This window comes from Apium graveolens, chromosome 7, assembly GCF_009905375.1.
Source record: "Apium graveolens cultivar Ventura chromosome 7, ASM990537v1, whole genome shotgun sequence".
Classification (NCBI taxonomy): domain Eukaryota; kingdom Viridiplantae; phylum Streptophyta; class Magnoliopsida; order Apiales; family Apiaceae; genus Apium; species Apium graveolens.
The window spans coordinates 113654569-113667890 of NC_133653.1; the positions used below are offsets into that span (position 1 = coordinate 113654569).

Genomic DNA, 13322 nt, shown 5'->3' on the forward strand with positions numbered 1-13322 from the left:
TAATATATAGTGATGTTTGTAGAACATCATTAAAAAAATAATATATTTTGCAATATTTTAAACTATATTTTACTTGCAGAACATACGTGGACTCCAAGGACTCCAATAAAATAGTGGACTCCACAGAACTTAACTCTCTAAAAATAACCTCTTTAAAAAATTATCAGTTCTGTTAATATTTACTAAAAAAAATAAAGGTTTTTTTTCAAAAATACCCGATTTGTTTAAAAATATTTTGAAATACTGTCATTTCGAAACTTATTTTTCAGAAATACACTTTTTTAAATTTCATTTTCAAAAAATGATCTGCATCATGTTATGCAATTTTTTTTAAAAGTTGATTTTAAGGTTGTAGAGTTTGCAAATTTGAAACGCAACAAATGCAACCTTGAAATCACTCTTTTCAAAATTGAAAATTAAGTTGTGTAACAGGTTGCAAACCATATTTTTGAAAAAAAATTTAAAAAATTATATTTTTGAAAATAACTTTAAAAATGTTAATATTTTTATAAATAAGTTTCAACATTTATAAATAAGTTTTAAAAATATTATTTTTAAAAATGGTTTATTTATTTTTATAAATAAGTTTCAACTTTAAAAATGATAATTTTCCAAAATAAATTATTATTTTCAACATTTTTTTTTATCTTTTTAACACATCAATTTATTACCGTTTATTAATTAGTGTTAATTGTAATTAAGAAAAAAAAGTTGCGGTTAAATTTTGGATGTGACAACGAGTGTGGGTTTTTTGTCGGAAGCAATAAGAATTTAAGGAGGATGATGGTTGTTAGGGTATAGATAAGTGAAATTATAATTTCTAGTTTAGTTATACGGGTATATATATTATTTTATGGGTGATGTTTAAAAATAACCATTTTTTGGGTGCAATAGCTGAAAATACCCATTTTTAAAACACATGGCTGAAAATACCGTTTTGGTTACGCATTTTGTAATTGGGTAAGTGTAATACGCATTTGAAAATTGGGTATCCGAGAAAATTACTAAAAGATACGCATTTGTAGTTTGGGTATTACCATTGGGATTTAAAAAAAATAAAAAAAAATAAATTGGATACGCATTTGACAAATGCGTATCTACTACAAAATAGTATACCCAAATGGCAAATGTGTATCCAAAACGGTATTTTCAGCCATATACTTCCAGAATGGGTATTTTCAACCATTTACAAGTAGAAACGGACCGGCCGTGTTTTTGAGAGAACTTTTTCATTTTTTGAAATGAAGGAAAAATGCTTCTTGCAATATACTCTCCCAAACAGTGCTAAACTTTATTTAAGGGCTCTACGGTTGATTATTGAATCTATTGAACCTCCTGGACCTCTGAACTTTACCTCGACTTGGTACATAACAAGAGTTTCTCTGATATAATTCTATCTTTAGTATCATCTTTGTTGTCTTGTCCAAGTCAACAATCAAAGAAATGAATTTAGAAACCCTTGTTACCTGTACCATTACCATTAGTCCTGTTATCCCAACCCCTAAATTATTCAATACATTCTCCAAACAATCCTTTCCTCCTTGTATGTCAGCCACATTTTCTAAAAAACATCATACACATCTTCTTGTCTCCCCGGCAAGTTCTCGTAGAAATCGATATAGTATTATAACTACATGTTTACAAAACAGAGCAAGTAGTAGGGATGACAAAGTGGATAATAATGTTGTGTTTGTGGCCAATGAGAGCCTTTGGAGTCAGATTGTTGAGATAGTCAGGTTTTCTGGGCCTGCAACTGGGCTTTGGTTATGCGGGCCTTTGATGAGTTTGATTGATACTGTTGTCATTGGTCAGTCCAGTTCTATTCAGCTTGCTGCTTTAGGTACTTTACTTGCACTTCTACACTTGTGATTTCTTTTTTGTCCTATTTCTTATTCATTTTACTAGGATTGCTGTTAATAATTTCAACTCCGCTCCCCTATGAATTTCCTCATTTGTGTTTAAAATTGTTAAGGACTTGGGATTTTGGATGTTTCATGTGTTAAGTTACGGACTCTTTCGGAATCTATGCAGGGTTTCACATGTATGATAGTGGGCTTATGTGTGTGTGAACTGTGAAGTATTAACAGAACTCTTCTCGAAATCCCCTAAACTCAATTTCGAAAGGGAAGTGTTATTGTTAGAAACCTCTATTAGGCCAATGTCCAACCAAAACTTCCATGTATAATTTTTTTGAGGAACCCAAACATTTTGTCAAAAACAACTCTAACGTGATTTTCATTGACCATTAAGCTTTCATCAAAAGACCTCTAATACCATGTCATTTGACCATCTATTAATAAAGTTTTGGAAGAGTTGATAACTTAACATAATCATTTACAACAGCTAAGGATGGTATGTGTGCTTTGCAGAAAAAGAGAGAGGATAGTTTGTATGAAAATTGTGAGCATCGACAATTGTAATAACTCACACATAACCTTTTTTAGTGCTGTATATCTATTTTTGTGTAGCAATAAAGTGGGGGAAACCAGAGGGTGGCTATGGGATGCTAAAGCCCCTGTGCTGACTTCCACATAACAGTGTATATATTTTCCAGCCCCTGGCTAAAATAGAAAGGTTAGTGTAGACTGTATTTATTTTTAGGTAATATCTTTATACGAAAATAAAAGATTCAGAATATAGCTTGGAAATAAAACAATTGAACTAGACTCTAGAGTTAGGTAAAATTTCAGGAGATTATTAATCACATTCGAGAGGAAAAAAGTGACTACTTCTTTCCACTGCCTTCCTTAATTCTAGAATTACATTTTTGAGTTTTCATTATGTAATTTTTCTCTCAATTGCACAATTCTATCCAAAAATTTCAGTCGAGCTAACTCTGGCTATATATATATATATATATATATATATATATATTGCGACTGGCTGCTGAGATGGTGAGAGTACTATTTTCATGGAAAATGAATTTAGTTTATGGACCTATCAAACATGCAAAATTTATCAATAGAAAAAACTTAAAATTACATAATTCACTTGTCATTTTTATCATTGGCTATCCTTCAAGTAAGAGTAAACTAAGTCTAAGGGTGATTTGTGTACTTTTTCAGTATCACAAACTTTTAATATTGTTACGAACATTTTACTATTAAAAGATTTGAGCCCCGGTACATTCTAGTTCTGGTTCCACCACTCATCATGCAATTAGTGTTGTCATGCAATCTAAGATAATGTACTAAAAAACTAGATCTCTTTTCACAAAACTGATTTACGTCCATGATGGTACCTAAGTTCACACAATGTTGATAATGTGAAAAGAGTTCATAAAATCAGTTATGAATCTAAGACTTGTAAATTATACACACATTGAAGAAGAAGATTCACTAAATATGTTAAATAGAAAAATATTAGGATATAGCCAGCTTCCCTTCTTTAAGAGTTCCAAAATCTTATTCTAATTTTCTTTCATACTTTATGTCATTATTTTGAAAAGTCATTGCAAAAATAAAGGAGAGTTTAGCGAATACCCCAGTGATGATGCATTTAACATTCTGATTTCACTTTACTTCTTTCCCGGCATAGCATGAACAGTTGCTGTCATTTATTCATATAGTAGTGGTTCAAATGTACATATCTTGACTACCTTTGTCTCCTATGACTTGTGACTATGATGTATACTACATACAGAGGATCGGTTTAAGCTTATATTCCTTGATTATTCGTTTGTAGGACCCGGGACAGTGTTGTGTGATGATTTAGGTTATGTGTTTATGTTCCTTTCTATTGCAACCTCAAACCTTGTTGCCACTGCACTGGCTGGGAAGGTTAGTTATGTATTTTTTTTTGCTTTCGGAAGCATATTTGTGTTACTATCCTTCGCAGAATCCCAATGTTAGTCTTTCTTTTACTCTAGAAATAAATTTGACGTAGTGAAATGTTTTGAGTGTGCACCATATGAGAAAGTTCTGCTACAAGGTAGATAATTTGGACTCATCTTTCTTGTATTACCTCCAGTGCCTTGATCTTTCTTCCAGCTACAACGACAATCAAACTTTTACAAATGAAATAGTCAGTTAACAAGTCTCGCAATTCAAATATTGATTGGTCTTGAATATTGATTATAAAAGATGGACGTACTTGAATAAAATAAGCACAAGCATAGCTACTTTTATTAGTTGTTTTCGTATTGTTCCAGGTCACATGGTAATTGTGGTAATTGCTACTACTAGAAGCATAACGGTTCTAATAAATGTTATATGTATGCACATGCTTTTATTTAACTTTAAGCTACTTTCGTACTCATATTCTCATTACAGAATTTACTCAGTATATCTTAATGTAGTTCCACATTTTTCGTATTTTGTATAATTTTGGGAATGATTTTACTTTTACTATCTCTGTATTATCTTTCTTGCTTTTTGGAACTAATCCAGGTTGGTGCAGGGTAAAGATGAAGTGCAGCATCAGATATCTATCTTACTTTTTGTTGGGTTGATTTGTGGTGTGTTGATGCTTTTGTTTACAAGATTCTTTGGAGCATGGGCACTAACAGGTATTTGGGCCTCTTTTCAGATATGTGTCAGTGGGGTCTTGGTTATTTTATATTATGCATTTTATCTTCCACTTGTAGCAGATGCTAACCTGTGATGCACACTTTTACTTTATTACAATTTCCAGCTTTTACTGGAGCACATAATGTGGATATCATATACTCAGCAAACAAATATGTCCAGGTTCATTTTATGGCAAATAAACCTCTTTTCATATCCTAGCTAAACAATCAGTATGTTATATTGCGAATAGGTGTATTATTGTTGGCCAATAATCAGTGACACGTGTAATTTGTATTAAGGTAAGCTATTCATATTAGAAAACTAACTTTTTGATAAATATACTATAGAGATCAAACCCCTTTACTCTAAATCTCACAAATATTTTTGAAGTTGTATCTTTAAATTTTACTCTTAGTGTCTTTGATTCTTTTATATTTGACCGTATAGTTCTGTAATTCGATATTTTGTTTTAAATGTTGGAGAATTTAATTGTCAAGTTATACTGGATATTTATACTAAATAATATAATGCATTATAGGCTAAGGTTTCTAGGTGGTTCTGGTTATCATATCAAAAGAAAAACGGAAAGAGCAAGAAGGATTGAAATCATGAATTCCTTTCTTACTAATAAAGGGGGTTTACTTTGATAAGGACCTTTCTGGGCTATAAAAGAAAGTAAATAATTACAGGGAAGTGCTTTAACATTCTGTTTCCAGAGTTTCGATCAAAGATGATGCTAGAGATCATACTGAGAAACAGAATAGTTCCATACGGGTACAACTCTTATTTGAACGAAATTAAAGAAATGCGATCTTTGTTGTTTAATAGAACAAATACTAATACCTTAATTGAGTCAGTCAAGATAAAATCTGTTTATCAAATTGTTTCTCCGATTACTCAAGACATCTCTTTTCAACCGAGAAATGTAATCGAAGAGGCCAGCTTAAAAGCACAGAAAGGGAAGCAACTTGTCCACAAGCTTGATGTTCAAAGAGTGGTCTTTTTTCCTAGTAGCTAGTTTTGGCCTAGTTCAGCTACTCGAGGGCAAATCAATGTTCATAAGGCGCGCAGAGACGTTAGGCTTGATGAAAATCCTAGCTTTGTGAAGCGATCGAAAATCCATAATTTGAATTGATATCCTTCCATTGATTCCTCCTAAATTGCATTGATTTATTCTAAATATTTCATTTCAATTGAAATTTGGTTATTCACCATGTACGAGGATAGCTATGTTTATTCTGCATATTTACGACTATATATTTGATGACCACAAGTTGAAAATTGTCCATAATTTACGAAGTTTGGCATGAAGAACCCAAATTCTAGAAGTAATAACCCTTCTTCCAAGGTCTTGACAAGTCCACTCATTCTGGCATATGCTAAAATTTATGCTATACACTTTGGACGATGAGACATATATTAGCTGTTAATGCCTGAGTGCTGAGTTCACATAGATCTGGATAAATATAATCTATTCATTAAAACTTCCTTCTAATAAATAGTATTATGTTGGTAGTTTTTGATGGACGAAGTATAACATGTTTTTATAATTTTGTTCACCTCTATGTCGTACTATTTCTCTTGTCCATGATTTAGCACTAACATACATGATTTATGTAGGCTAAAAGTTCGAGACTGATGCATGGCAACTTTAAGAAAATGAAATATCCGAATAAAAACATGAATGACAATAAAACTTGTGGGAATTAACTGCAAAAAATTCACTGCCTCAGTGGTTAATTATGATGGATCGCAACCCATGAAGAGTTCTAATTCAATATTCTATACTTTTTTTAATAATCAAGTCTAGAATTATGTGAGCATTTCATCACTTATGTTGAGAACTAAACCCTAATATTAATTCTAATGGATTAAGACACGTTAAAAATTGGGCTTATTTTAAACAACCTGTTACGTTACATATTTAAACATCTAACCCATAAATATAACATATTGATAAATATATTATTTACCTTTACACTAAAAATATATACATTAGTAAATATCATACATATGAATATCGTCTAACTTAATTTTATGTTTCTTTATAGTTTTCAGCTTTGAGAATGGTTTATTTTTACTAAAAATTTTAACCTGTTTGTAGATTCGAGGTTTGGCGTGGCCAGCGGTGCTCATTGGATGGGTTGCTCAGAGTGCAAGGTGCATACAAGTCTATTTCAGCGATATGATGAGTTTCTTTTGGGTTGTCAAATAACAATAAGCGTCATCTGTGTTTGTATATTGTTCTGTAACTTTAAGCTACCCCACTGCTGTAGTATTCATTTTGTAACATAAGAAATGCACTTAGATTTGTTCGGGTATACTTGACCTAAATGACCAGTAAAATACCCTGACGAGTGCCTGTCTGTCCAAATAATTCTTTTATTGTTTGAGTACCGCAGAAACTTACATTAGTCCTGTTTGACAAATTTTTAAGTGTCCGTCTTTTAAATATAGTCTTGGCTTGAAAGATTCTTGGGGACCTCTGAAGGCTTTGATAGTTGCTAGTGCTATAAATGGGATTGGCGATGTAGTTCTGTGCACATTCCTTGGCTACGGTATTGCAGGAGCAGCATGGGCAACAATGACATCACAAGTATGATAAATGAGCAATACACGCTATTTTATACAGTAATTATCAAAAGTTTTATTATTGCATCACACTTTAAACACCCTATACACTTCCCTTTTCCTTCTATGATCCGAAATCTGCTTCAGGTTGTTGCAGCTTATATGATGGTTGTGGCTCTGAACAATAAAGGATATAACGGCTTTGCTCTCTCTGTTCCATCATTCAGCGAGATGCAACACATATATAAACTTGCAGCACCAGTTTTTGTACTAATGATGTCCAAGGTTGGCGACTCGCAATTTCATACTCAATACTCTCAGTGTATCTACTCTAATGTAACACCACTGACACAAGTTGAGTTTTAAGGTGGCGTTTTATGCACTTCTAGTCTATTTTGCTACATCTATGGGTGTTCAGACAGTTGCAGCTCATCAGGTCAGTTTAGAATGTGGTATCCTTCTATTTGTTCCTGTTTCTACTTGGTATTTGCGAGGAGCTTTTAAATATTCACCTTAACAAATTGGAATAATTCTAGGTCATGATCCAAATGTACTTCATGTGTGCAGTATGGGCAGAACCTCTTGCTCAAACGGCTCAATCGTTTATGCCTGAGCTGTTACATGGAGCTAAACGAAGTTTGTCAAAGGTTAGTAGAGTTCATTGATTATTCACAATGTCTTTTTGAAATTGATTACCTCATTAATAACCAGGACGATTAATGAGTTTTCTTTTCGAAAAAGATTTAAGATGCAACTATATGTTTGTTTTATGATATTAAGCTTGGGATATGACTATGTGTTCTGATTTTACAATACAAAGGACTATTTAGTTTCGGTATACTTCAAATAATTTCAGACTATTTTGCATCAATTTTTAGTTCACTACGTGGTACAATTTAGATCCTTACTCTCCATTGGATTATTAATCTTACAAAATGAACTACCAAGGAATAACATGTATTCTATATATAAACTCGCATGATAAACTTTGGGACAACTTTTTCTCCGGTAGCGTTAAGTTGGAATAGATAATCCTAAGCCAGGCCTTAATCCTAAAAAATACACAGCACCAGAGTAAATGGATCAACCAGGCTATTTTTTCTCTCTCTTAAGTAATGTTAAATTATTTTTTTTGCATGTGAGATAACTTATTGTTCGGTATCTTCTGAAGTGAAGTCATTAAATTTTTTTGATTATTTTTTGTTTCGTCCTTTTCCAAAATATTTCGGTATTAAACAGGCACGGATGCTGTTGAAATCTTTGGTTATTGTTGGAGCGTTAAGTGGTGTAATGTTGGGATCCATTGGAACTGTTGTTCCCTGGTTGTTTCCCTATGCTTTTTCACCAGATAATGAGATCACAAAGGAGGTCGCTTGTATCATATTTCTTTCCTTCTTTCACAATTGTTTTGTTGTTCTTAAGCAAAGTGTTGGCTGTAATTTTTTAACTCCAAAGACAAATAATCTTATTTGATGTTGTTGCAGATGCACAAAGTGCTAGTTCCTTACTTTATCACGCTGTGTGTTACACCTAGTACTTCTGGTCTTGAGGGGACATTGTTGGTGAGTCTTTACTATAGAGTTTCTTTGGTGTCCTGATTCTCCATATTAGAAACATTTTTGGTCCAAGTTCGGTCAAGTAATTTTAAATAATCCAGAACAATCGATATATATAGACCACTTTCTGTCCATATTGGTTGTAACTGTATTATATCTTAAGAATAAAACTTTAGCTTCAAGTTTGAGCATATGTGAAATTACTGACATATCACTTGATACTCAAGTTCAACTTCGGAACTATAAAATTACTAAGTTGCTTATGTTTGCATTACATTTTCAATACCTGAATTTTGGAACATTTTTCCAGTGTTGGTCTCATTATGTTGTGGGGTGATAAGGGTAAGCATATATAACCAAATTAGCAAATTGAAAGATTATATGTTAAGTTCTGTGTCCGTTGTACATTGCCCCATCTCTCTTTTCCATGATAATGTCAACGAATTTGATACCACCGGTATCTTTTTGCACATCATATGTATAATCCGGAATATTATATTGTGACTCTGTCAGCCTTTCTTTTTGTTTTTGCAGGCTGGGCGCGAGTTAAAGTTTATCAGTATGTCAATGACTGGTATAGTTTTTTGTGGGGCTTTGCTACTCATGGTAATGTTTTTGCATTACTTTCATGAGATGAAGTTAATTTCATTGACTTCTATAAAGTATGAATTGTTTATATATGCTTATGGTTTATTCAAAAGAAAAAAACACAATTAGATACTTTTACACCAAGAACGTGTATCTTAATTGGTAAAAAGAATATTTGTAGATGCACCAGCTGCAAATCTAACGAGTATTACCTGAAATGAATAAATATCCTTGTTTCTTCCTCGTAAACTACAGTTAAATTGTCAATCTATTTCAACATTTTATAGTAACAAGAATCAGATGATCTACGAAATTTAAACAGGAGTTGCATTTTACAGTTGTTGAGCAACCGGGGACTTGGTTTGTCTGTCTGCTGGTGGGCATTAGCTGCATTTCAATGGGTAACTAGTAACTAACTCCTTAATCATGTTTTTATTCTCATACTGCAATTATAAATTTCTTTTTTTTTTATTTTTTATTTTCCAGTCTAGATTTGGTATTGCTCTTGGACGCCTGACCTCACAAGATGGAATACTCTGGTCTAACAAAACCCCATTTCACTATTTGGGAAATCAAAATATTGCTTAGATTTGGATTTAGGATAGATCAGGTGAAAATCATGTAGGTTCTTTGTACATTGTAGTAAACTAGTAAGCGTAATACCTGTGATTTTACAGGGAAACAAGAGACTTGGTAATAAACACAATTTAATATTTTTAAACTTTGACTAATATTTTTGCTTGGCAATTTTTATCTTTCTTGATTGAAAATTATTAACATATTCCAAAACTGTCAACGTAATCAAAATAAGATTATGAATCCTATTTATAACTTAATAAAAATTCAGAATTAGACTAAAACAAGAAATCCCGTTTATAATATGTTGTTTTAATTAAGAGAAAATAGAGTTAGAACAGAAAAGTGAATAAGACCAAAGATCATTAAACCTATTTCGAACAGATTAATTATTCTCAATGCAAATAGGGGAAAAAAATAAAATTAAAGATACATATTAGAGTTTACTAAATATACTTTCTAATTATATATATATATATAGGGGGCTGTTCAAAAAGAAACAGCCTTAAAATAAAAACTAGAAACGGCCCAGCCCAAATTAAAATTAAACAGCAGCCCAGCCTAAAAACAACAGTTCCTTTAAGTTTGAAATTAAAATTAAAAAACAGTTACACAATTCACGCGCACAAAATTGCACAAAACTGTTCCATCATCTTCTAAAAGCATCATCATCATCTTCATCAACGGAAATAATCACTGATTTCAACCATCAACATGAGTTCTCGAATTTATTCACTCAATTTCAACATAATTTCAAAGTGTACATTCAAAAACGAGTTCAATGGGACTACTTTTCTACATTTGCTGCAACGAAGAACTTCAATTCAAAGTTTCTGACTAAATTCAACCCGAACAGGTACATATCTCGTACTTTTACAGGTATTCATCACAATAATATGCATAAATTTAAATATAAACTATAATTAATCAATGCATGCTCGTATTTTAGTGATTTTTAGGGCTTTTTTAATGATTATTGTGTATTCTAACAGATTGATCTTCAAACATATCATATTTAGCATTTTATTGAAGCAAAAATGGCTAGGACTAGAGGAGGTATGTTGAATTAGGTTCTACACTGTTTAATTTCATAATTTCATTTTATTTAATAAAATTTTTAATAAAATTGATTGATTTTGTTGAAATATTAAGTGATTATTTAAGAATATATACTGAATCTTCAATATATTAGACATAGTTTAGTGATTAATTATATGTATTTAGTTAGATGATATTGTAGATTATTATTTAGATGAACATGTATATTAATGAAAATTCATAACATTAAACTGCAAAATTTTATATATAATCTTAATTTGATGAATGTATGCTTGTATTTTAGTGATTTCCATTATTTAAGTTAGATTAAATACAGAACATGCGAATTCTAAAATTTTGTTAAGTTGGAATTAGTTATTAATTATAGAACATTTTATGATAATAAGATTCGAGGATAATTTGTGCTTCGATATGATGAGATTTTACTGTTTGTTCTGACTTATGTTTTGGTTTATTGGTGATTTTGCTATTTATGTTATATTTAACGTTGTTACTGTGGAATGTTGATGTTGATGTTGATGTTTACTGTCGAATCCTTAGTTTACTGAGGAATGTTTATTGGTTTAATACTTAATGTTGATGTTTCTTTCGTGAAAACTTTTGTTATTTTTGCATATGTAATTTAAATGCAAGTAAACTGCTGTTTAAGAATCTTGAAATCACATATATTTAGAGCCATTCACTTTTAATTTATCTTGAAACTAGGCAATTTTGGAAAACAAAAGTATACAGATTATTGTATACTATTTACTAAATTCGTTATGAACTGAGATTTAAAGCAATACATATATAATTATAGATTCTTTGCATGGTAGCTGTCTGCCTGTATTAATGAACTGAACAAAATACTTGGCCATTGCCTGTATTAGTGTCGTAAACTAGCCTTGATATGTTCTGTTCTAGTATGATTCTCGAGAAAATTATTATGTTTGAGTTCAATCTATACAGGAGCTTCTACAGTAATACCACGACGAAGTTCAAGGATAAAACAATCAACTCGGCAAATAAGACAAATCACACCTGTCTTTGTTGACTTGGAAGATTCGACAGATCAAGAAAATACAATGGAACAAGGTATAATATATTTAAAATTTGTTTACACTAATTTCATATTTTCATTAGTTTCATAATTCTTATAAATGATGCAGAGCCAAATACTCTTCCAAGAAAAAAATACTGAAACAGTAAAGAAAATCAGGGTTTATACAAGACCAAATAAAAAATTTAAGCAAACTGCAGGAAGACCAGAAAACTACAATGATGTATGTATTCTAAACTTATTTTGTTATTTCTAATTTGCCAGATTAGTCAACAGATTTTTCATTTCTTATTCACCTTACTTGTCACCTCTATGTAGGATGAAATATAAATACAAGAAACACCAAAGACTACTCAGGAGCATATTCAGGAAGAACATGAGAAACAAAAAAGTCAAGATGAAATGGAGATTGAACAAGAAGAGACACAATAAAGTGAAGAACAATTGGAACCATCCAACAAACCAAAAATGAACAAGCGGAAGACAAGGGCAGTGAAAAAGGTAAAAAAATTATTATAACACAGATGTTATTCACTAAAACTTTACATACTAATCACTAAGTTGCATATAGTAATCACTAAATTGTACATAGAAATCACTGCTTATACAGTCTGTTTTCTAGGATTTTAAACACATATAAACTTATGATTCATAATTGTAGGGTCCAAAAATTTCTGAGCTTGCTGTCAATAGCATTGAAAACAAAGTTGCTTATGGTACGCTTTTCGATGATGAAGAAATGAGTGTTACAGTACATGGAGTGCCACTAATGCTTGGACACGTTCATGTGTCGGTTGACGGACACATACAACCAGACGCATTAGTTCTTGTGCCAATACCTGGTGAAATAGAAAAAGTTCGTGAAACTGTTGGTTCTCACTTAGCATGGCCTCGAAATTTAGTCAGCCTCTGAATAGTTGTGGTAATTTACATGTACTTATTCCTTTTAATTTTAGTCAGCCTCGAAATAAAAATGTCATAGGAAGGATTCTTACATTCTTTTTAATTTTACGTAGAAAAAGAAAAAGGATGTGTCATCATAGTTAAAAAAGAAGGGTGAAGTGCAGCAAGTTCAGGATGAGTTCAATCGAGTAAAGGTATTGTATAAACATGTTACGACATTGATGAAAGCCATTTTCAGCAATATTTATCTTAGTTTCTATTTAGTAAAAAAAGAGGTAAATATTTTTAAAACCTATTTAAGGAGTTGGTGAACCCTAAAAAATTAAAAATGTTAAATTTAGTTAAATTTTAAAATTTGGATAGTAATCATTATTTATACAATCTGGTTTTTAGGATTTACGGCCTAACAGCCCTAAATCCTAGCAAAAATTAGGGTTTAGGGTCTAGGTTTAGGGCCTAAAGGCCCCAAACCCCAAACCCTAGACCCTAAATAGATGTAATATCCATCCTAGTTTCTATTTA

At 31.6% G+C, this 13322-nt stretch overlaps 1 protein-coding gene across 7 annotated transcripts; it reads left to right on the forward strand.

The window, feature by feature from the left end:
* The first annotated feature begins 1252 nt into the window (after positions 1 to 1252).
* Positions 1253 to 12819, forward strand: LOC141671782 (protein DETOXIFICATION 46, chloroplastic-like). 7 transcript variants are annotated; one of them, XM_074478135.1, is made up of 20 exons: positions 1702 to 1840; positions 2469 to 2574; positions 3685 to 3779; positions 4399 to 4507; positions 4633 to 4688; positions 6613 to 6668; positions 6966 to 7104; positions 7227 to 7364; positions 7447 to 7515; positions 7616 to 7726; positions 8319 to 8450; positions 8564 to 8641; positions 9170 to 9241; positions 9562 to 9624; positions 9710 to 10655; positions 10792 to 10855; positions 11807 to 11932; positions 12007 to 12120; positions 12216 to 12398; positions 12559 to 12819. In XM_074478135.1, exons 3-15 carry the CDS (start codon positions 3726 to 3728, stop codon positions 9809 to 9811), a joined length of 1179 nt encoding a protein of 392 aa, XP_074334236.1. In that variant the 5' UTR covers positions 1702 to 1840; positions 2469 to 2574; positions 3685 to 3725; the 3' UTR covers positions 9812 to 10655; positions 10792 to 10855; positions 11807 to 11932; positions 12007 to 12120; positions 12216 to 12398; positions 12559 to 12819. The 7 variants fall into 7 exon arrangements, with proteins under 7 accessions (XP_074334235.1, XP_074334234.1, XP_074334229.1 ...); XM_074478134.1 differs by lacking the exon at positions 2469 to 2574 and having other exon boundaries at positions 1253 to 1840; positions 9546 to 9624; XM_074478133.1 differs by lacking the exon at positions 2469 to 2574 and having other exon boundaries at positions 1253 to 1840; positions 9546 to 9624; positions 9715 to 10655.
* The last annotated feature ends 503 nt before the right edge of the window (positions 12820 to 13322 follow it).